At 37.3% G+C, this 23623-nt stretch overlaps 1 protein-coding gene across 9 annotated transcripts in view; it reads right to left on the bottom strand.

Moving 5' to 3' along the window:
* Positions 1–23623, bottom strand: part of MYBPC1 (myosin binding protein C1) — an 86910-nt gene that overhangs the window by 21210 nt on the left and 42077 nt on the right. For 6 of the 9 annotated variants that reach the window (XM_045062233.1, XM_023257370.2, XM_045062228.1 and 3 more), the window contains 14 exons: positions 23278–23444; positions 20919–21051; positions 18955–19079; positions 17933–18038; positions 16614–16780; positions 15008–15170; positions 13223–13329; positions 12778–12911; positions 7731–7890; positions 6576–6680; positions 5638–5826; positions 4639–4773; positions 1366–1419; positions 219–386 (listed from right to left, as the gene is read on the bottom strand). In XM_045062233.1, the coding sequence (XP_044918168.1) occupies positions 219–386; positions 1366–1419; positions 4639–4773; positions 5638–5826; positions 6576–6680; positions 7731–7890; positions 12778–12911; positions 13223–13329; positions 15008–15170; positions 16614–16780; positions 17933–18038; positions 18955–19079; positions 20919–21051; positions 23278–23444 (1913 nt within the window). The remainder of the gene's footprint in view (positions 1–218; positions 387–1365; positions 1420–4638; positions 4774–5637; positions 5827–6575; positions 6681–7730; positions 7891–12777; positions 12912–13222; positions 13330–15007; positions 15171–16613; positions 16781–17932; positions 18039–18954; positions 19080–20918; positions 21052–23277; positions 23445–23623) is intronic. The other 3 variants (XM_045062229.1, XM_045062234.1, XM_045062232.1) reach the window with 1 other exon arrangement.

Below are 23623 nucleotides of genomic sequence, written 5' to 3'. Positions count from 1 at the left end.
TGGGGAGGTTAGCTAGCTGGTCCTCATTCCAAGTTACAGACTCTGAGCTGACCTCCACACTGGTAAATAAGAGCTGTTTTGTTCATTTCTAACTCCCAGGAGGCATTTACAATACATCAAAGGAGGGACAGCAAAATAGGAGGTTTTAAGAAAGGGGTTAAAAAGCAAAATCAAATAACATGAAATGGAGACAAAGTTTTGAAAGCCTTGCCACTTACCTATGATTTCCTTCACTAGGATGGGCTGGGAGTAGTATTTGGGCTCACTGGCGCCCGCGGCGTTCACAGCCTTCACACGAACAAAGATCTTTGCATCTGTAGGCAGACCTGTGATGGTGAACTTGGTCTTATCGATCAGATCTGTGTTTGCAACTATCCAATCCTCGGCTAAAATTCATAAAAGAAAAGGACAAGAAGGAGAAATGGTGTTTAGTGAAAAAAAATCATCCTAACTGGTACGGTCGACTCCAAACTAGTATTTTACTTATAATTAAATCAGTTGGAGGAAATAGGATTTTGGTATGGACTCACATTACATGGGTAGGCATTTTTCATATTTAAATGAAAATGGCCTAGAATGGCTAATGTAAGTAACAGGAAGAAGGATAATCAGATTCTGCTATTTCTGAAAAACCTCTTATTCAGGATACTATGATACTAGAGTATCCTGAATTCTTGGGGACAGTCACTATGATTCAGGATACTGAGGTGATACTAGAGTATCCTGAATCACAGTAACTGTCCCCAAGAATTTTGTAGCAGTTTTACTCCAATTCAGTTTCATAAGGATTGACATACTCATGACATTTAGCCATCTACATATGTTAAAGTTCAGAAGAACAAGAAAATACTATTCTTACGAATGAGAGACACAAACCTTTATAGTTATATAATCTCCCTGTTTTATCTTGGTTGTTTTTTTTCTTATGAGGCACTCATATGTGCATAGGGAGTCTGATAATGCTTCCATTTATGAATATAAGAAGCTAATATCCACGGCAGACAGGAAACACAGCCCTGGAGACAAGGCTTATAAGTTATTGGCATAATTCTTTCACTTCAATCAAAAATGATGCTATTTTTAAAAGGTTTTGGTAGCTTTATCTATAACATCAAGAGAATTTGAACCCAGCATTCAAGGGTTGCAAATATTTCAACTTCTGAAAGTTTGCATGCACTATGCCCACAGGGTTGGTTGGGGGAGGCTCGGATCCCACATTATTAGCTCAATGCCTGCCCACCCCCTTGATCTCTAAGGACTTTTTCATGTGTGGGTGGCAGGTGTACTTCATGCTTGGTCATGGAACATTCCCAGAAACTGTATCATATAGTAAGAAAGTTTGAAAGCTTTCATAGAATACTTTACCTGGTAGGTCATATGCAGCCTCCCCATTTTCATCAGACTGTTTTGCTGATGTACCTTTGAGAATCCGTCATTAAAATTAATTAAAGACACCCACTTTCACACCAGAAGAATATCGTATCAGTAGTCAGCATTCTCTGTTAGTAAAGTATGCAAAGTATGCAAAGATATTTGTCTTCAGAGCAGTGACGGAAGAGACCAAACACATTGGGGTGGGGGGGTGGGTAGTTCCTCAGGAGATCCACAGCCTACTGTGTTCAGACTGTGGTTTTTGTCCTGAGGCATCTGCCACAGAGAAGAAGAGGAGACAAGAGGCTGGGCACCTCCAGCTGTGGGAACAAGAGGTAGAGAGGAACAAAGCAAGACCCTGAAGAGAAAGGAGGAGTGGGTCCCGGACTCCATAGGGGAGCAGCACACAGTGGAACAGTCTATCTTTTCACCTGTCCCTGCGACCCCAGCCAGGGAGGGTCCTCCCAGGCACCCAGGTAACACAGAACTCCTGCTATGGGGTTCAATCATCACAGTCTGGGAGTGAAGGCACTCAGGATAAAGCCAGCCCTGTCTTCCCAGGCAGCCTCTGGTTGCCATAACAACAAGTTCTGCAGTCAAGAAAACAAATTGAGCATGCCTGGGTCCCTGCGTTCCACGTGACTGGAGGGAATGTTGCTGGCTCATGGGGTGGTTGTGGGCATACCCCCACTGGTTTGGGATGATGCCTTTTCACCTGTTATCAGGAGAGGAGCAGGGGAGTGGAACCCCTTGGAACCTTCTCCTCTCTCTTATCCCATCCCTTCTAGGAGTATCTGGGAAAAGGAGCAGGGAGCCAAAATATCCTGGTGGCTGCAAGGGCATGTGGATGATAAAAATTACTTAAGGACACTGAAAAAGAAATACCTCTTTAAGCCAATGGTCAGGTTGGGAGTCACTGTGCTGATATTTTCATAGTGAAGAGACAGTTGATGAGAAAGTGAAAATAGGAGACAGAAAACGTGCTTGAAATAGTGAAGAACTAGTAAAGGAGAAATTTCAAGAGAAGACAGGACGAAACAAGATCAGAGGGGAACAAAAATAGCCCATCCCTTCACGTTTGAACCACTTTAACTGAGGAAAACAGAGAAAGAAAACGGTGTCCAGGGGGATGGGGAAGGAATACGAAAGTTGTTTGATACATGAGGAGAATTTTTAAGAACGAAAAGAAAGAGCTAGAGTGAAGGAAGAAAACAAAGAAGAGTAATGTGCTGCAGGCATTAAAAAAAACAAAAACAAGAGAAAGGCAGAGTCAAAACCAACACACGATCTTATAAAAGAAAGAATTCTCTTACAGAATAAAACCTGACATATCTAAAAGCATTAAACACTACAGAAAATTAGTCTGGAGGACAACAGCCATTAAAAAGAATGAAGAATAGGGCAGCCACATAAAGAAAGAAAAGACTGCGAGAAGAAAGATATACACGTTATGAAAGAACTTCCATAGAAAGCTAATTCCAAAACGTTACGTGGCAAAATATATACATAATAATGACTGTGTACATATACATATGTATATACCCGTATACATATGTATCTACACAGATCACACACAAAATTATGTAAAATACACTTCGTTGTATTTTATCTAAGGTGGGTAACATCAAAATGACAGGCATCTATCATTTTGCTGTATCTTCTTACTTTTTAAACCTAGCAGAAAGAAAAGAGTAAAGAATTTGCTCTGTTTCATACAAACACAAATGTTCGTGCTCAGCAGCCACATCACATGTAAGATGGGGAGATTTTGCTGGTGGGGCGATATAAATAACAGAGTGGAGTACTCATGAGTTTTTGAAATGGGAGAGGAATAGAATGGGAATAAACCATATTGTGAAGTGCTCAAGAATTTACCTTTTTGCATTAGTGACACTACCCCCCTCCTATGCTGGGATGCCTGGGAACTTTCTCATAATGCCCCTACTAGTTTTAGTTAGTGGCTTTCTAAGCCCTGGAGAAATGAAGCAGCGTGCTCTGTGAGCAGAGCACATGTCAGTGGAACTGTTACCAGGGTGCTTTGTCCCCCCGTCTCTTGTTCCCTCCCAACCAGCACCAATGGTGGTTTCCAGGGGTGCCCCAATCCAGGGGCCTGGGATTTCCTTTGCCGCAGTTTTCTCTCATAGGAAGTTTCTTCTCCAGAGGTTTTCCTCCTGGGAGGGTGCCTTTGTAGTCACATTCCTCATTTCCCAAATGTGCTCTGTAGTCTCCCTTTCCTTCAGATAAGATCCACATTAAAGTTTGGAGTCCAAAGAGCTTTCTCAGAGGCTAAATCTTGGCCTATCATTTGTGGTGATATGTACAAGCTTCCCCAGTGGGTTGTTTACTTACCTCATCTAGAGTGGAGCCTGAGTTCAAACTGGGACAGTTTTAGACATCCATTTTCAAATCATGACAAGCAGGATACCAAAAACACAACAGGCTTTCAGTGAATTTCACATCATTTTTGGTTTTAGGTACACTCTGGCCCATATTTTCTTGTGTCGTTTTCTCTTTGTCTATTATTTCTATCAACAAGTTTTTTAACTGTTTCTCTTCTCCTTCTAAATTTCAGTGATTACATTTTTATATTCTGAGACAAATTCCTGTCACATGTCAAACCTATTGCTTACACCCTCTGGGATTTAATGCTGCCACTGAAAGTTGTTCTTCATTCTCTTCTTCCTCCTCCTCCTCCTCCTCCTGCTTCTCCTCCTCCTCCTCCTCTTCTTCTTCTTCTTCTTCTTCTTCTTCTTCTTGTTCTCCTCCTCCTCCTCCTCCTCCTCCTCCTCCTCCTCCTTCTCTTCTTCTTCTTCTTTAAGGCATGATCAGCAGCTAGCCAAATATATAGTCTCCCTTTATTACCCAGAAGTAGGCAGCTTTTTTGATAGCAGACCTCTACTCTGTATAGGGTTTAGAATGTCCAACTTGCTTCATCCTAACTAGACTTTTATTTTTCTTGGTGCAATTTAACTCCACCAATTCATGAAGTGGAAATCCCTAAAGTTTTGTCAGAATCCCTTCTTTCTATGTCTTAGACTTATCGTGGTGTCTAATCTGGCCGCCTATCTAGTATATTTTTGAGATCTCCATTTGTTAGCATCAAGTACCAAAAAAGGGCTAAATTTTTATCCATCTTAGAAGGAAGACTTTTGCTTGTTGTCATTTTTGGTAGGAAGGAGAAGAGTTCCCCAGAATGATAACAAAAGAAAGGGGGGAGTATCTCACCTATTGATGATGGTATTCATTTTAACTACGAGTTGTACTTACTTCCTTCAAAGCAATACTCTAGCACATAGCCATCTAAACCTGCTGCACCAATCTGGTCCGGGGGCCTCCACTTCATTGTGACAGTGGTGTCAGTTACAGAGTCAACGGCCAGAAGTGTAGGAGGGCTGGTTACAGCTTCAAAGATAAACAAAAAAGAAAGAAAGAAAAGAAAGAAACAGAAGAAATGATTAACTATGGTGTTACAGCACAAGCTGTGATAAAAATTAACTAGGTTATAAATAAAAATATACAGAGAGGCCTATGTCTTAATAAAATTCAGTGAAGACTCCTTGAGGATATGCTGCGTGGAAGGTAAAGATTTGCTAGGCGTGGACAATTTCAGAAAAGCTGCCACACTTTCCCTCCAGTTTGGGAGGTTGGCATGAGAGGCTGGGAGGGCCAAGGAAGTTGATAAAAGTCAGAGTTTGAGATCTAATGATCCAGAGTAAATTTCCCATAACCCTCTAATTTTAAAGTATAAATCCTGTACTGAATCTTCTTTCTATTGAAAAAAAGTAGTACTTCACTACCATAAAAGAGGAAAACATCTTATCTTCTATTTCTTTGCCTTTACTGAGCTTTGTTAGTTCATTAGATAACATTTAAGGTGTGATGGTAAAGCAAAGAGACTAGTTTTCAAGAGTGCTTTGTAGAAGTGGTCTCTGTTTAGTTATAGTGTTTACACATAGGTCCTGAGTTATAACTTCAGAAGGACAAATGGGGAGTGGTCATGTGTCAATGGCTCAGCTTTGTGTTTTCAGTGGGAAGCAGCAACCAGATCCACACACAGCTTTCACCGGAATTCTGGTAATAAATTCCAGGGTCTACACTATGAAGACATTCAGTTCCACCAAAGTTGTTTTTCAATTTCTTAGGTGCCCCTAACCACCTCCAACCTCCCGCTCACCCACGACTCTAAGAAGCCTTGTTAGAAGTTGGAGGGAGCAGTCACAAGTCAGGGCAATGATTTCCATGACAGAGACACATCTCCTGACTTACCCAAAGGAACAAAAGGCTTGGAGGGCATACTGGGCTTGGAGATACCAACGGCATTGACTGCAAAGATGCGGACCTCATAAGCTACACCTTCAATCATCTTCTTGGGCTCAAAAGTTGTTTCTTTGCAGAGATCAAAATTTAGCCTCATCCATCTGGAGCTTTGCTTCTTTTTCCTCTCAATAAAGTATCCTGTAGGTGACACGAAATGGAAACTAAGGTTTTTCCATGGCTTCCAAAATTAAACTTTGTCAGATATTAGAATTCATAAAATCTCTAAGTAAAATAGTCAGGTATGCATATATTTTTAAGCCACCTTATTTCACCAGTTGTTTGAGAGAAATTATAGGGAATACAAACATTAACATCATAGGATATAGATAAAAGTAATAGAAAAAAAATAAAAATTAAAAAATTAGAAAAAACTAGAAAAAAATTAAAATTGTACAGGAAGATAAGAGAGAAAAATAAATCACAGCTATATAGACCATAGAAATACCATTGTTACAGTTGAGTAATAGATTTGGCTAGGAGTCCAAACAATGTAGGTTAGAAGAGGGAAAACTCTTGTTCCACAAGGAAGCAAATTCTTCTAAGTATTTATCTCTAAAAAATTTTTTTTCATAGACATAATTCTATGGAGCTAGATATTTACTGATTAGAACAACTTAAAGTTAAACCTATAGATGTTGCAAAACTAGATATTAAATGTAGATGTCAAACAAAAAAGGGAACAGTCAGATGATATTCATCAGAGTTATTTTAATCTCAAGTACTTATAAAGAATCCCAAAATATATTTCAATTTGAATGGATATTTAAAGTCATAGTAGAATAGGTTTTCTTCTACATGCAATATTTTAAAATATGCTCTGTACTAATAAGCATAAAGAGGACTTCAACTTCAATGGTGGTTTCACAGATTGACCGACATGCAGTTACCTAAGATTGGGGACCCTCCATCATAGACAGGAGGCTCCCAGTTCATGATGCACCAATCATCTCCCACATCTGTCACGTTTGGTGCCACTGGAGGATCAGGGATGTCTGTAGCAAACAAAAAATGGAATAGAATAGAATAGGATAGAAAAAGTAAAATAAAGTAAGAGTAAGTGAGAGCACAAGACAAATGTTAATTGGAAAATCAGTTTTTGGTAATAATCATAGAAGCAGTGTTTTTTCTGAATACTTTTCCATGTTTATCGAAATGCATGTAGTAACTAATTTGGGCAAAAAGTCATGCTCCATATGGGATAAGGGAAGGTGAGCCCAATAAAGATAAATATAATATGTATTCAAGTCCTTTAAACCAGTGTCACAACATTAGAGAGCAAGCCCCATATGGAACTCCAGATACTTGTCCTTTACCTTGAAAACAGTAAACAAGAAATTATTGCATAAATATCAGATGTGATTTCGTGTTGTGTTTTGTTTTGAGCTACAAAGTGAACTGTAAATCAGTTGGAAGAATCAAGATGTTGATTAGTAAAAATCCAAGTCAAAAATGGCAAGTTACCATATCTTATTAACATAATTCAGTGTCTGATAAAGTGACCTTAGTTTCTGGTCCATTTGAAATATGATTCTTAAGGGAGAAATAAAGTGAGATGAAGAGATCATGAGAGCTTGGACCACCAATAATCTGCTGGACTCATTTCACTTGGTTTCAAGCTTAGGAAAAATACACCTAAGTCGTCATCTAAGGACTAAGGCAAATCTTACTCTTCTACAATGATTGTGATGTTGGAAATTTTCTAGTGATTGTTTCAGTGACTTTAAAGGAAACTGAAAGGAATACAACTGTGGAGAGCTAATGACCAGCAGCCCCAAACAGTTAACTTTAGTTACATATTCCTGCAATTGGACCTCTGGGCAAGATTAAAGAAGACACGAAGAGAAGAGAAGGGAAGGGAAGGACAGGAAAGAAAAGGAATGGGAAAGGTAGAAAAAGAACAATGGTGATTTATAAAACATAGCTATCTGTGTTTCATTTGTTGACTACCCAGAAGAGTTGAGAGAACCAAGAGCTGGCAAAGTCTACTCTGGATATGGACATGTAAACTTGATTCTAGAAGCTTGTTGACCCAGAGGACTTACCCACAACTTTAATCTTGATGCTTGCATGTGCTTCCCCAGCTTCATTTTTCAGATTTATGTGGTAAACACCAGAGTCATCTCTTTCAGCGACGTCAATAACCAGAGTGCTGCTGTCAGGGTAAGATTCTGCTCTTATCCGGCCACTGCCCTCCATAATAGCCTAAGGAGGAGAGAAACAAAATACGGCATGACCTATATGACAAGGACTATTCCAAAGTACCTTAGAACTTAAGCTGGATGTGGTGCTAAGGCCTAAAATACATGTTCTTAATGTAATCCTCCACCAACCCTAAAGATAAAGGTGTTAACATCCCATATTACAGGAGAAAGCTGTGGCTCAGGGCCACATGGCTAACAATGAGAAGAACTGGGATTTGTCTCCAAAGCCCACTAAGCACGAACCCACCAAAGAGAAAGCTGGAGGACTAAAAATAGGAGTGCAGAAGTGTTATTTTAGTAGAGGAGTCTCTTTGTACATGAAATTAAATATTTAAGAACTAATCATGACTTGCTTATTTATGTGTCTTGAAAATTTAGAAATACTGAAAAGGGTTGAAGAAGACCACAATGCCAGTTTTCCTTACAAGTTATTGAGTATTGATTTTTCCCTTCTAATAGGACAGAATGAATGAATGAATATCTAATTCCCAAAGTAAAGACAGAGTGAGGTTGGGCCTTCCATTATATTTTCTTTCTTTATTTTCTCTTTCTCCTCCTCATCCTCATTTTCCTCCTTTTTCTCCTTTTCTTCTACCTCACTTCTTTCCTTTTCTTTCTTAAACCAGAAATTTGAAGTAGCATTCCATTTTTCTGATTCCTAGGTCATATTTCCTATATGACAATGAATAGCCAGCATACAAAGAGAAAAAACAGAGAAGGTCAAGGTAATTTAGAAACTGGGTAATTTTCTAATAACTATTAAATTAACTCTTTACTTTTTTGTGTCTGGATTAGGACTCATAAGTCTTCAATAACATAAGATTGTGAGAACAATAAGAATACCTGAGATAGTTTTCATAATTCTTCTGTTTTATAATAGAACAAAATTTTCTCATATTAGCCAAATTCAAATCTTAAGATTGTAAAAGATTTTCTGCTTTATTTTTAATGTGAAAAGAAAATACTTAGGGTGGTGTTGCATTATCTTCTTTAGTTTTCTATATTTTGTTTGCTTGTCTGTTGTGCTATATAATTTACATAGAGTAAAATTCACACTTTTTATACATAGAGTTCTATGAATTCTGACAAATTTGTGTGATTGTGTAACTACCACCATCACAATCAAGATACATACCATTTCCATGATCCCCAACAGTGTCCCCATGTTCCTTCACTGTCAACTCATTCACCCCTACATTCTGGTCCCTGGCAACCACCAATCTGTTATTTATCTCTCTAGTTTTCCTTTTTCCAGAATGTTCATATAACAAACTCAAACAGTATGTAGTCTTTTAGATCTGTCTTCTTTCACTCAGTATGATGCTGTTTAGATTCAACCATGTTGCTACATGTATTACTAGTACCTTCTGTTTTACTGCTGAGTAGTATTCTATTGTATATTCCATGTGCAGTTGGGTTATGCATGTACAAACTGTATGTTTGTACACTTGGACTTTTGGGTTGTTTCCAAGTTTTGACAATTATAAATAAAGCTGTTATAAACATTTATGTACAAGTTTTTGTGTGGACATATGTCTTCATTTCTCTAGGGTAGATAGCTAGGAATTTCACTATAGGATTGTATGGTAAAGTGCATGTTTAACTTTATAAAAAAAAAACAAAAAAACTACCAAACTGTTTTCCAAAGTGGGTGGACCATTTTGCATTCCTACCAGTGATGTATGAGAGTTTGATTGTTCCATATCCTTGTATTTGGTATTAGCAGTTTTTTAAAATAATTGTTGTTGTTGTTGTTGAGCTAGCTTCTTTCATTCAGCATAATTATTCATCCAAGTTATTGCATACATCAGTAATTCATTCCTCTTTACTGTTAGTAGTATTCCTTTAATCCTTTTACATTTGTTGAGACTTACTTATGGTCTATCTTAGACCTTTTCCATACGCAATTAATTTTTTTTTAATGTTTATTATTTTGAGAGAGGCAGGGAGAGGGAACAAGCTGGGGAGGGGGAGAGTGAGAGGGAGACACAGAATCAGAAGGAGGCTCCAGACTCTGAGCTGTTAGCACAAAGCCCCGTGAACTCACAAACTTTGAGATCATGACCTGAGGCAAAGTCGGATGCTTGACCAACTGAACCATACAGTCGCTCCTCCATATGCAATTTTAAAATAATGCTCATTCTGGGGGCGCCTGGGTGGCTGAGTCGGTCAAGCGTCCGACTTCAGCTCAGGTCATGATCTCATAGTCTGTGAGTTCAAGCCCCGCATCGGGCTCTGTGCTGCCAGCTCAGAGCCTAGAGCCTGCTTTAGATTCTGTGTCTCCCTCTCCCTCCGCCCCTCCCCTGCTCATGCTCTCTCTCTGTCTCAAAAATAAATAAAAGCATTAAAAAAAAAACTATAAAACAATGCCCATTCTGTATGTGTCATTGGAGTATTCTGTAAATGTCAATTAGATCAAGATGGTTGCCAGTATTGTTCACATCTTAAATATCCTTACTGATGGTCTGTCTTCTTGTTTTAGCAACTACTAAGAGAAGAGTATTGAAATCTCTAATTTATCTGTTTTTCTATTGCAATTTTTCTATTGCAATTCTATTATCTTGCTATTTGTTTTCCACTTGCCCTGTTCTTTGTGCCTCTTTTTCTGCCTTCTTTTAGATTAATTAAATATTTTTTGTGATTTCATATTATATCCTTTGTTGGTTTATTAGCTATAACTTTTTGTTCATTATTTTAGTGGTTCCTTTAGGGTTTATGGTATACATCTTTAACTTTTCAGTCTACTTTCATGCGATATTACAACAATACCTCCCTTTTCACCCTCCTAATTCTTACTTTCCATTCTTCTTTTTTTTTTCTTGACCTTATGTTTTTATTGTCATAAATTTTACTTACAGTACAAACAACACAGTATATTATTATTATTTTTGTTTAACCAGTCAATTATCTTTTAAAGAGATTGAAATAATACAAAAAAACTCTTATGTTTATCCACGCGGTTATCATTTCTGATGCTCTTTGTTCCTTTGTGAAAATGATTCAACCTGACATTATTTTCCTTATGACTTAAGGACTTCTTTTAGTATTTCTTGTGGTGCAGGTCTGCCAGTGATTATTTCTTTCAGCTTTTATATATCTGAAAATAATTTTATTTTGCCTTTGTTTCTGAAATTTTTACTCAGTATAGAATTCTAGGTTGATATATTTTTTTAGAATTTATAGAATTTTTTAGAATTCATAGTATTCTAGGTTGACAGTTTTTTCTTTAAAGATGTTGCCTCACTGTCCTCTCACTTGCCTTTCTTCCAGAGAGATCTGCTGTCACTCTTTTCTTTATTTCTGTATATTTAATGTGTCTTTTTTCCCTGTCTACTTAAAAACATTTTTTTTTTGTTAATCATAGGGTTTGATCAATTTGATTTTAATGGGTCTTGGTGTGGTTTTTTCTTTTTTTCTTTATATTTTTTATTTTTGTTATTTATTTATTTAATATAATTTATTATCAAGTTGGTGTGGTTTTATTAATGCTCTTTGTGCTTAGATTTTATTGAGCTTCTTATATCTGCAATTTTAGTTTTTATCAAATTTGGAAAATTTTAGCTCTAATTTCTTTACATATTCTTCTGTCCTTCTCTTTGGGGACTCTAATTACACATACATTTCACTGTTTCAAGTTGTTCCAAAGCTTAATGATGCTCTTTTGTTTTTTCCTCCAGAAAACAGAAAAGGAAAAAACACTCTTCAACTCTTTTTTTTTAATTAATAAATTATTTTTGGGGTCAGATTTAGACTCACTGCAAAATTGTGGAAAGTACAGAGAGTTCTCATATAATCCCTCCCCCACACAAACCAACCTCCTCCACAACTGACATCCCACATCAGAGCAGTATATTTCTTATAATCAATGAGCCTACACTGACACATCATTATCATTCAAAGTCTATAGTTTACATTAGGGTTCACTCTTATGTTGTACATCTGTGAGTTTTGCCAAGTCTATAATGACATATGTCCATAATTATAATATCGTACGGAATAGTTTTACTGCCCATAACACATTTTATTTTAGGAGCCACAGAATGACACCTGAGCTAGTACTAGTCTACCACCCAATCTTATTTATTATTTTCCTCCTTATTCACTCTGACCCACTCACACTGGCTTTTCTTCTGTTCCTTCAACACATCAAGCTCATTTTTTCCTCTCTTCTTGTCCTTTGCCCTTGCATTGACTTTACCTGGAAATCTTTTTCCTTTCATCTTTGTATAATGGTTTCTTTGTCATTCATAGAGACTATTGTCATTTACCTTGCAATCACTTGCTAATCATATTACACTGTTTTAAAAAAATCTTCACAACACTTATTACTATCCACAGTGATTTTGTTCAATTGTTTATTTACTAATTCATTATCTATTTCTCTTCCACTTCATTCCCTGACACTTATTAGAATGAAAAATGGGATCTTTACAGCACATGAAAACATGCCTGGTCACATAGTAGGTAATCAGAAATATGAAAAGTAGATGAATGATGATTATATTTGCCTGAAAAACAGTGATTTTTCTTTTTTTAAAAATTTTTAATCCTTATTTATTTTTGAGAGAGAGAGAGCTGTGAGCTGTCAGAGAGAGCTGTCACAGCTGTCAGAGCTATGAGAGAGAGCTCTGAACTGTCAGCACAGAGCCCGACACAGGGCTCTAACTCACGATCAGTGAGTTCATGACCTGAGCCGAAGTCGGATGCTCAACCGAGTTACCCAGGCGCCCCAAACCAGTGATCTTTCTTAATCCAAGGAATTACATCTATACCGTACCCTTGTACATTTATTTGCTTTCTTCTTTCATTTGACTAATGGAAGGCAGGAGGTGTGGTGGGGTGTGTGTGTGTGTGTGTGTGTGTGTCTGTGTGTGTACTTAAAACAAACCTTATCCGCTCGGCTCCAAAGGGCTTTGGGAGGTGGTTCTCCGGTGACAGGAATTTCAAGACGAAGCTTGCTTCCTGCTATTACTGTCACTGTATTGTCAGCATCAAGACCATCCAGGATGATCTTAGGAGGATCTAGAATATTAAATATGGCCTTTGTTATCAGACAATCATTTCCATGTGAATATATGGGCCAGTACTTTGCTAGTGGTAAATATTTGTAAAACCAACATTTTATGTGGCCAAAAAGAATATAAGAGGAGTCAAAGTAGTTCGTGCCTGGCACCTTGCAAAGCTACTCCATTGTAAGACTTCTTAAGAATCAACTATTATGCTTAGTGACTTACACCAATTCACGTATATCACAGTTTTGAATGTGTTATATTTCCATGGTAAGCAAAAACAAAAAAACAAGAACACAACTCTGCAATGATTTATCTACTCACCAACAACATGAACTTTGGCAGGCAAAGTAACAGAGTAGGCATCTGGTGCAAATACATAATCACCTTCATCCTCAGTAAGAGCATTGGCTATCACTAACTTGTGGATTCTAAGGAAATTAGAAAAACATTTCTAAGAATTTGCAAAGATTTAGATTGTATATGGCCCAACTGAAGAGACACCTGGACTTTATCTGATTAAGAGATAAGCCTATCTCCAGGCTGGAGAGAAAGACAGACCAAGAAACAGAGAGAGAGAATATAAATGCGAAGGCTTAATTATCCTATTTATGGATCTTCATCAAATATTCATTTTTGAGTATATGAAATTATTTGTACAAATACAGCCAGATTATTATGCACACAGAGTCTAATATTCCTTTTTCATCACATAGCTTTAAAAAAAGGCTAAAATACAACATCTCACTAGTGCCATAATTTAAGATTTAAAAAATTACCAAGAACATTCTTGATTTTGGCATTAAATGCCAAATCTAAAAGCAGTAGTTCTTAACTTTTTGGGGATCAGCGAATATCTGATGGACACCATTGATCCTTTCTCTGGAGAACAGTATGTATTTTTGTACACACAGACTTGGCTTACAACTTCAGAGGATTTGTGGGACCCCCCCTGGAGTACATTCATGATCTTAACCAGATTCACAACCAGGATCCCTAGATCCAAGTTTAAGAACTCTTGCCTTAGATCTTCGCTAGATTCTAGGATATTATGTCTGCCCCCCCAAATTGTGGGAAGGTCATGTGGCACTTATCGGTTAGGGACAGTTAATCCATTTGATTGAATCCATAGGATTCAGTATCATTCCTTTAACCTTCTGTTTATATGGAAAGAATCAGTTGATGGCTTGTTTTTCTTTTGCCCCTTTTTTTGTTGTTGTTCATTCGTTTGTCATTGTTCTTTCTTTCTTTTTTTAATTTAATTTTTTAAAATTTACATCCAAATCAGTTAGCATATAGTGCAACAATGATTTCAGGAGTAGATTCCTTAATGCCCCTTACCCATTTAGCCCATCCCCCCTCCCACACCCCCTCCAGTAACCCCCTGTTTGTTCTCCATATTTTTGAGTCTCATGTCTTGTCCCCCTCCCTGTTTTTATATTATTTTTGTTTCCCTTCCCTTATGTTCATCTGTTTTGTCTCTTAAAGTCCTCATATGAGTGAAGTCATGATATTTGTCTTTCTCTGACTAATTTTACTTAGCATAATATTCTCCAGTTCCATCCATGTAGTTGCAAATGGCAAGATTTCATTCTTTTTGATTGCCAAAGTAATTCTCCACTGTATATATATATACCACATCTTCTTTATCCATTCATCCATTGATGGACATTTGGGTTCTTTCCATACTTTGGCTATTGTTGATAGTGCTGCTATAAACATTAGGGTGCATGTGCCCATTTGAAACAGCATACCTGTATCCTTTGGATAAATACCTAGTAGTGCAATTGCTGGGTCATAGGGTAGTTCTATTTTTAGTTTTTTGAGGAACCTCCATACTGTTTTCCAGAGTGGCTGCACCAGCTTGCATTCCCAAGTTGATGGCTTTTGAATAGACAAAGTACCATACCATGAGGTGCAGATAAAGGATCACTGGTAGGACATGATATAGAACAGAGAAGTCAGACATTCTTGCTATTTGGAAGCAAAGAACCAGAAGAAGATGCTCTCTTTATGACTACTCTCCAAACTTCCTCACCAAATATGTAATTTAGGAAGTAGAGGAAGAGTGAATATTGAAACAAGTTACAGATCGCCTAACTTGCTTACCTTCCTTTGTGAATGACCTTCAGACGGTCACTTTCTTGAACAGGTAGGCCATTTTTAGTCCATTTTCCTGATATGTTTTCAGAGATTTCACACTTCAAGCAGATTTCTTTTCCAATGTTTACAGTTTGATCAGTCAGAGGTGTCAAAATCTTCAGAGGTTTCACTACAGAAACAATATTTATAAGTGCCAAACCCAAACTCCAGACAGGCCAAGACGGTATCTTGTTTTGAAAATGAGAATTTGTTCCAGTGCAATTGATATATTGGGGGACAACCAGAACATAACACAAATTTTGTGTTTGATGATGCATGATTTCATTCATGAAAAAGAGGAAATGGCACCCAGGTGAACTGAGCCAGGTAGAACTGTACAAAACGCACACGCGCGTGTGCACACACACATACACATCAAACATCTACCAGCTGCTTGAATTCACCCATGCAATACAAACCATACTCATGCACATCTGAGATTACCAGTGTCCATCCAATTTCAAATAACCTCTTCTCACCATGTCACAGTATCTCAGTAACCACAACACTCCCCACACTGCTTCCACAAGGAAATTTTAGGTCTCATTTAACATAAAGTGCCATATTTATTAACAATTTGGCCTGTGTAAAACTGTGATACTGTTTTTTATTAGGTTCTTATTGTTTTGTTTTAATGTGTGGCTGACAAAACTTTTGAGTGTCATGCCCATAACTTCATTTTGCCCATTAGTTTTGTGGTTTTATTGCATAACTTTGCATAGCATATTGATTTTAGAAATGCATATGTTGCATTATAGCAGAACTGACTGTAATTGCTTTAAATGGATACAAATATCTGTCCATGGCTGAAAAAACTGTTTTGGTATTAAAAGAAAATGACCACAACTCCGCGATGCATAAGGAGTGAGTGTAACTGAGATAGCTTCTGAATAATTCAGTGATCCTATGAATCATAATTGGACTAAGAAAGAAGTAAGGAAGCAGGATTTCTGCTCTGCATGTGTTACTACCAAACTTCCTGTGAGATTTGCTATCTTAATTTTCATGGCCAGCTGGAAGAGACAGACTCTGCCATTGAGGAGTGACTACTATTTGGAGGTATTTGGGGAAGTACATAAATTCTCTCATGCTTCTCGATCTTAGTAGCAAATGGGTTCTTACAATGTTCTCATTTGATCCCCCTTGGTTTGAGTAACTTCCTTCTCCCTCCAAATGTAATTGCAGAATGTTGAATGTTTATTTAATGAATTGATAGCAAATTCACTCATGGGTTACACAAACATTTTCAGGATTTTATATTGTATCTAAGTATTTATCATCTACTTATGTGGTCTTGGGATTACAGTGCTTCTTAACCATTTGGACCATTTCTGTGGCGGTGATTTTTATACTTCCTTCCCAGTCCTGTGTTTTACTATTAAACTGAGTAGTCGATTTCTTTTTCAGAGACCCTGACTGATATGACATAGACACTCAGAATGAATCCAATTTTACATATTTAAAATTGCCACCAGTAGAAATAAAATAGATAGAAACTTTCCTAAAATTGAATTAACAAATGCAACACCAGTAGATACGCAACTTGGAAGATACCCAAGGAGATCTTACTTACAGTCAACACTAAGTTTAGCAGATGATTGTCCTCCCGTTGTCATTACAGAATATTCTGCACTGTCAGCCTTCGTTGCTCCCTCTATGATCAAAATATGTTTTTTGCCCTCAACTTTAATTCGATATCTTGATTTTGGACCAGGAATAATCTCCTCACCATTCTTAAACCTGAGTTTAAATAGATTATAAAAAGTTTTATAAAAGACCCTTCAGGAAATGGACCTTATTGGTCTTGGTTTTGTTTTTTTCGTTTGTTTGTTTTTGTTTTTGCTATATCCTGGTATCTAAGAACTGTTTGTTGAATTAAAGAATGTACGATCACTACATCAAATGGATTAATAATGTAACAAGGATTGTCTAAAAAATTACATTAAAAGAACATAAGCTCTTTCTTCTCATTCAAGATCAGTTGAATATGCTACGAGAGAATATTACCTCTTCCACTCACTAATAAGAATTGCATCACTTAATATGTTTTAAATTTTTTTAATGTTTATTTTTCAGAGAGAGAGAGACAGAGAGACAGAGAGAGAGAGAGAGAGGCAGAGAGAGGGAGACATAGAATCTGCAGCAGGCTCCAGGCTCTGAGATGTGAGCACAGAGCCCGAGACAGGACCAACGATGAGATCATGACCTGAGCCAAAGTTGGATGGTTAACTGGCTAGGCCATCCAGGCGCCCCTCACTTAACATGTTTTAAAGATAGTTATGATTCTAGATTAGCATGAACAATCTACTCTGTACAAATTACCACAGATTCATGCTGTGTAATTTACTATACTTTTCAACAAAGCATTTAATTTTATTATGGATCTCTTAGTTTTAATTTTGATGTTACTCACATAGAACTTGAGAAAACACTCTTTAACTGGACAAAAAAATGCTTTTATTTTTTAAAATAATTGGTGATGCTTAGCCTAAAACATTTTTCTGAGGTACTATAAAAATAAGGTAACTAGGGAAAATATATAATATTTTTCCATGTAAGTTGCCAGTGTGGCATGGTGAGAGTAAGCAACTTTTGGAACTTAGGAGCGTCCATGGGATTTGGAGTCAAACAGATCTGGACAACCATGAGCTATCCATTTCTTACTAAGTGCCTACTCCCCTACATTTACCAGTCTAATTTTCTGGATCATTTTCTAGTTTCATAGGTGAAAAAACTCCCAGCATCTTTGTAGTTTTAGTTACCATTTCTACTAACACAAATGAGGTTGTGATTTTTTTCATATGTGTAAAAGCCATTTCCTGTTCTCCAATCTATAAAAGCATATTTTTAAAAATCTATTAAAAATGGACAGACCTCAGGAAAGTTACTTACCATTTCACATTAGCATCATCTTCTGACACCTCACATTCTAATTCCACTCTTTCCCCGCAGTAAGCATTCATATCTTCCAGCTGTTTGGTTACCATAATTGGAGGCTCTGTTTAAAAAAAAAAAAAAAAAAAAAAAAAAAAAAAAAAGGAGAATCATAATCATTAAATGCTTAAACTCTGCTCATGACCACGGATTTGTTCACAGATAAAAGACCAACAGTAAGAAAGTATCATCTACCATAGGGTTATGGTTAGATGGTGGTAGATAGTTGGCAGGTGGTTTTTTGTTTTGTTTTGTTCTATATCTTTGTTGGCAAAATAAATAGTTAGCAGCCCTGGGTAAGTTTTCCCAATTTTCTCAGACTCTTCAAATCAAACCAATTATTGTTCTGGAGAGCAGACAAAACATGTATCAAATATCCTTCCTTTGGCAAATAAGAAACCACGTGGTAGACGTTTGTGATGGAGGATCTCTAACAGTATGATTCTTTGGTTCTGGCTGGAGCTCTGATTGCAAAGCTCTCTGTATTCAGAGGGCTTCATCTACACCCTCCAGCTCTTTTCACACTGTTTTAGTAAAAGATTGTCTTCAGCACCCTCGGGGTCAACCATTGATTCCCTTTCACTAATAAAACCGATTTTGAGAGAAGTGTATTTGCAATCAGCTGAATGTGTGAAATGAGGATTATTCAGTAAAGTTTGTTGGGTTTCAGAAGCTATAACTAGAATAATTATACTGTTTGCTTGAGTCAAAAACATGAGGTATTTAGACTCACCAGTCTCCCCCCCCCAGCTTTTCTAGTCTTCAACAAACTTAAAGATTAATTAGGATACGTAATAACGACCAGTGTAGAGGAGCTTCCATGCAGAGCCAGTCTGTCCCCAAGCAAACCCATTTCTAGGCGTGCTGTTACCTGTGCCCTAGAGCTCAAGAGCTTACCTGTCCCACTCATTTTGATAACTACCCTTGGGAGAAGGGGTGCCAAAGGTTGTTGAAGACTACAGTAAGAGATTGCACTTTACCTCGCACAAACAGCTCGGTGGAACATTTCTCATCACCAGCTGTCACATAATACTCTGAATCATCCGTTAGCGCACAGTTATTGATAAACATGATTCTTTCACATCCTTTATGCTCAAAGATGTATCTGTTTGAAATGGGAGGGAGATAACAGCCTGTGAACTTGATTTTATTTTTTTATTACCAGCAAATTTGGCTTGTAATTCAGCAGTGTTTGAAAGTCAAGGATATAATTATGATCTGCCATTTATGTAGCATATCTTACATAGTTAACAGAAAATGTGAAAACTGTTGTTAGCTTCATAATGCACACTGTAATACATATTCATATTTACACATAATATTTAACATCTGTATTTTTATAGAAGTTTCATTTTATATATAAATTAGTACTCACATATTTGTTTTTTAATTTTTTTAACCCATTGTTGGAAAATAGGATTGGCTAAGGTTGTCAGAGAGATTTTGAACTCTGTAAATTTTTTTAAATGACCAATTCATCTAGTTTATTTTTTTAAAGTTTATTTATTTATTTTTGAGAGAGAGAATGTGGGGGAGGCGGGAGAGAGAGAGGGAGAGAGAGAGAGAGAGAGAGAGAGAGAAAACATGGCAGAGGGACAGAGAGATCAGGGGAGGGACAGAGAGATAGGGAGAGAATCCTAAGCAGGCTCCACACTGTCGGTGTAGACCCTGAGGCAGGGCTTGATCCCATGAACTGCTGCAAGATCATGACTCGAACGGAGATCAAAAGTCGGATGTTTAACCCACTGAGCCACTCAGGCACCACCCCCACCCCTGCCGATTCATCTAGTTTACAGGTGGACAGGGACTCAATCTTACTCATTGATTCCTTGATTCCATTCATGGCTTAGTGCAGTGACACAATAGATTTTGTTAGGTGAGTAAGTGATTATACAATTTAAGCAATAATGTGAACTTAATCACTGTTACAGGCAGTATTTTTTAGAACGTGATGTTCTTTTAAATGAGCTTAAGAACTAGTATTATCATATCACAGTAACAATCTACTAAAAAAGAACTTGAGCATTTGGAGACAAAAAACTAAAAGCCAGGAATATCACAAAATTTAATTGTCTGTGATCTGCATTATGGATGAGTATATTAGGGCATTATAACAAACTAAAGAAAAAGTTCTTATTTGGAAAATCTTCTAATTGAAGACTTCAAGAATAAAGCATTACACAACATTTTATAGATAAAAATAACCGATTAAAATTATGTTTTTGGTAAATTCAAGCCGCTTTCAAGAGATTTTTATCAGACACAAATATTATTATCACAAAGTCACTCTGTAGGCATGACCACATTAAGAAATTGGAAACCACCTAATTGCACTCCAGAAGTGACAGATTTTCAGGATTAAAGTCTTTTTATAAATGTGCGTGTGGCTCCTGTTAACTTAAAAAAATATATTGGAGTTGAAAATCTCTCAGGCTGAGAAGGATCTGTGTAAAGTAGTTTCATAATAGACTAGCAATACCATCAGACATCAGGGATTAGTCTGTTTCCTTCATTTGAGAGAGGGCCAAGAAATAAAATACAGGCTTTAGATGCTCTTTTGGAAAAACAAAAGTTCTCTAATTATAAGGTGTGATTCCCAGCTGGTATGTCAAATATATATTTCAAAATTTTCAAAATTTTATTTTAAAAATTGGGAGAAGTTTTGACAGTGCTCTGAAATAATCACATATAACCTATATTGACACAAAACTGGAACTGAAATGACTCAAAATAGTTTGTATAGAATTAAAACATAAAACAAAGTTTTATTTAGATAGCACTATAATCTTAATGGCTCCAAAACACATGAAAAGTTTTTACTCCCCCTCCATGTGATTTTGCATTAAAAAGGTATAACAAAAGCGTGTTTTTATTCATAGAAAATTAAGTCAAACTACTGTTTGATTTATGTAGCTATCACTGATTATTTGCAAAGCCCACTTACTTTGTACTGGGTCGAATCTCTTGACCATTTTTATACCATTTCACCTCCAACTTTGGGTCTGCCAGTTCCACAACAAACCTTACTCTGCCTCCTTTATCAACCTGATATGCAGGGTCAAGAATTTTTGCAAAAGCTGGTAGAGAGAAAAAGCAAAACTATGTCAATATGTGCATACATATGCTGTGAATTTAAATAGTCGATGTATGTATAAGAACCTAAAACTAAATGAAAAATGGAGACTCAAAGTAGAAATAAATTAGGAACCTTCCAAATTATCCTCTATATTTTAGAATTCTGTGTTGATTTATATATCATAAGATGACTTAGCAATTTGAAGAGAACCCACATGTTTTTGAAAGAAACATAAGTGTATTGAAGAGCCTTTAAAAATGACTGCCCTGGTATTGAGGAGGGCACCTGTTGGGATGAGCCCTGGCTGTTGTATGGAAACCAACTGGACAATAAATTTAATATTAAAAAAATGACTGTCCTAACTCTTCAGGAAATTATAAAGGATCCAGATGAAAGTGAACTCGAAGAATATGTCTATTCTAGCATGATTCCTATCAGGATTATTGGCATTATCTCTCTACTTCTTATATGTCACAGTTTTTTAACACAGAGTTTATGAGATAAATTCAACGACTCATAAGATGAAACTGAATGCCTTTGACTAATTGAAATAGTAGACTTATCAAAGTTTTGTACTGTGGAAACTTGTCCAAATAGTGACACATATTAAATACTTCATACATATATGGTTAGGAACTCAGGACTTCAAAACATTTTAAATAACACAGAACATAGTAGTTTTAAAAAAAGATTATCTTTGAAAGGTCCTAAGCAGAAATTAACTTCTTTTTAAATTTAATAGTTTTTGGGGAGCCTGGGTGGCTCAGTCAGTTAAGCGTCCGACTTCACTCAGGTCATGATCTCACAGTTTCTGAGTTCGAGTCCCGTGTCTGGCTCTGTGCTGACAGCTCGGAGCCTGGAGCCTGCTTTGGATTCTGTGTCTCCCTCTCTCTGCCCCTCCCCTGCTTGTGCTCTGTCTCTCTGTGTCTCTCAAAAATAAATAAACATTAAAAAATTAAAAAAATTAATAGTTTTTCCCTGATTTTAAAGATAATACTCATTTAGACAGTTTGGAAAATACGTACACCTGTGGAATGCCTCATGGAATTTTTCTGCTTCTATTTCCATCATTGAGACTTTGCCATAGTATTGCTTAAACTCATTTCCTCATATTTTAACATGATATAATAAATACTAGCTTTAAAAAAGTTATTTATCATATACCTCATGACATCAATTCAGAGCTAATGGCAAGAATTAGGCCAGTGTGGGGGAAAAGAGATATCAGCTGGCTCTATACTTTGGCATTTAACATGTTTGTGATGACTATATCATCTCAGATACCTCTCAAGAATTAAACTTCTAAGGTTTTGAAGTTTTGAAATAGTGGGAATGGCTGACTTATGTAAACAAAGCAAAAAACAAAACACTTCTATATTTCTCTGGGTCCGTTTCTCACCCAGTTTACAGGGAGGTTTAGAAATAAAGGGCAGATTTTTTAAAAGAAATGGCAAGAGACTTCAAATTCTGCTTGGACATCCAGGTTGGGTGCCTAAATAAGTAAATAAATTCTATTTGGACATTAACAAACAGTAAACAATAATAGGATTGATATGTTACCTTGATGTGTCACAAAACGGATAACTGACCATGACCAAATATAGGAAACTTTGAAGAGCTTATGATCAGTTTAAAATGTGTCGCTCTTGTTTTTCTTTCTGTAAATTTTAAATTTCAACATCTCAAAGTATTTTTTTCAGAGATATTTAAAACCACAACAAAATCCATTCACTTCAGATCTCAAGGGAGCAGCATAGCTGTTTTACAACCGCACTGGGTGTGAGAAGTGAATTCCCCAGTCCCCATTTAATGGGTGGAAGAATATGATGGCAAAACAAAGAGACATCGAATCTACTATAAGTAATAATCAAGAATTTCAGAGTGAGGGAGATATGGAGTCTGGAGAAAGGGCCACTGAGAAATTCCCAGTGAGAGTGAAGATATTTATTGTTCTGTTACACGCTGTATGAGGTACTTGTAAAGTCAATCCCCGTTACCTTAAGTGTTCACTAGCTACCTGCTACCCTCATAGCTACTGATGTGCAGAGCAGTGAACTCCTCCGCCCAAAGCCAAAGGTAAGAAGTGTAACCCCTGCAAATTCCGCCCCATCCATCCCCGCCCCAAACCCAGAGAGAGACAGGAAGCATCCCTGCAGGGGGTTCGCCGTCATTTCTTTGGTCCGCTTTGGATGCTGGCCCCGCTGCCACCTCCCCCAGGAGAGCTCACCTGCGCTCTTCTTCTCCACTCTGCGCATGCGCTTGAGCCGCCTGAGCATGCCGCGCAAGTCGGTGATGCCGTACTGGAAGGCGATCTTCTCATACTCGTTGGGGTTCGCATTCTTCAGCAGCTCCCACACGTCTACCTCGGGTTCTTCCTCCTGAGGCTTCACCTCCCTAACCGGGGAGAACCATTGCCTAGTTTAGTAGCCGCCCACCGGCCCCGAAGCACAAGAAAGGCTGGAGTATGGTACCGATTTGTCTGTTCAGTGTTAAAAGTCCCCCTTTTTAAAGGCTGAGTACTTAAAGGCCGCGGTCTCAAGGAAACTTCCATATAGTTAAAGATCAGGTGTGTG

Source organism: Felis catus, chromosome B4 (assembly GCF_018350175.1).
Source record: "Felis catus isolate Fca126 chromosome B4, F.catus_Fca126_mat1.0, whole genome shotgun sequence".
In the NCBI taxonomy this organism is placed as follows: domain Eukaryota; kingdom Metazoa; phylum Chordata; class Mammalia; order Carnivora; family Felidae; genus Felis; species Felis catus.
This window is presented reverse-complemented; position numbering and strand designations above follow the sequence as displayed.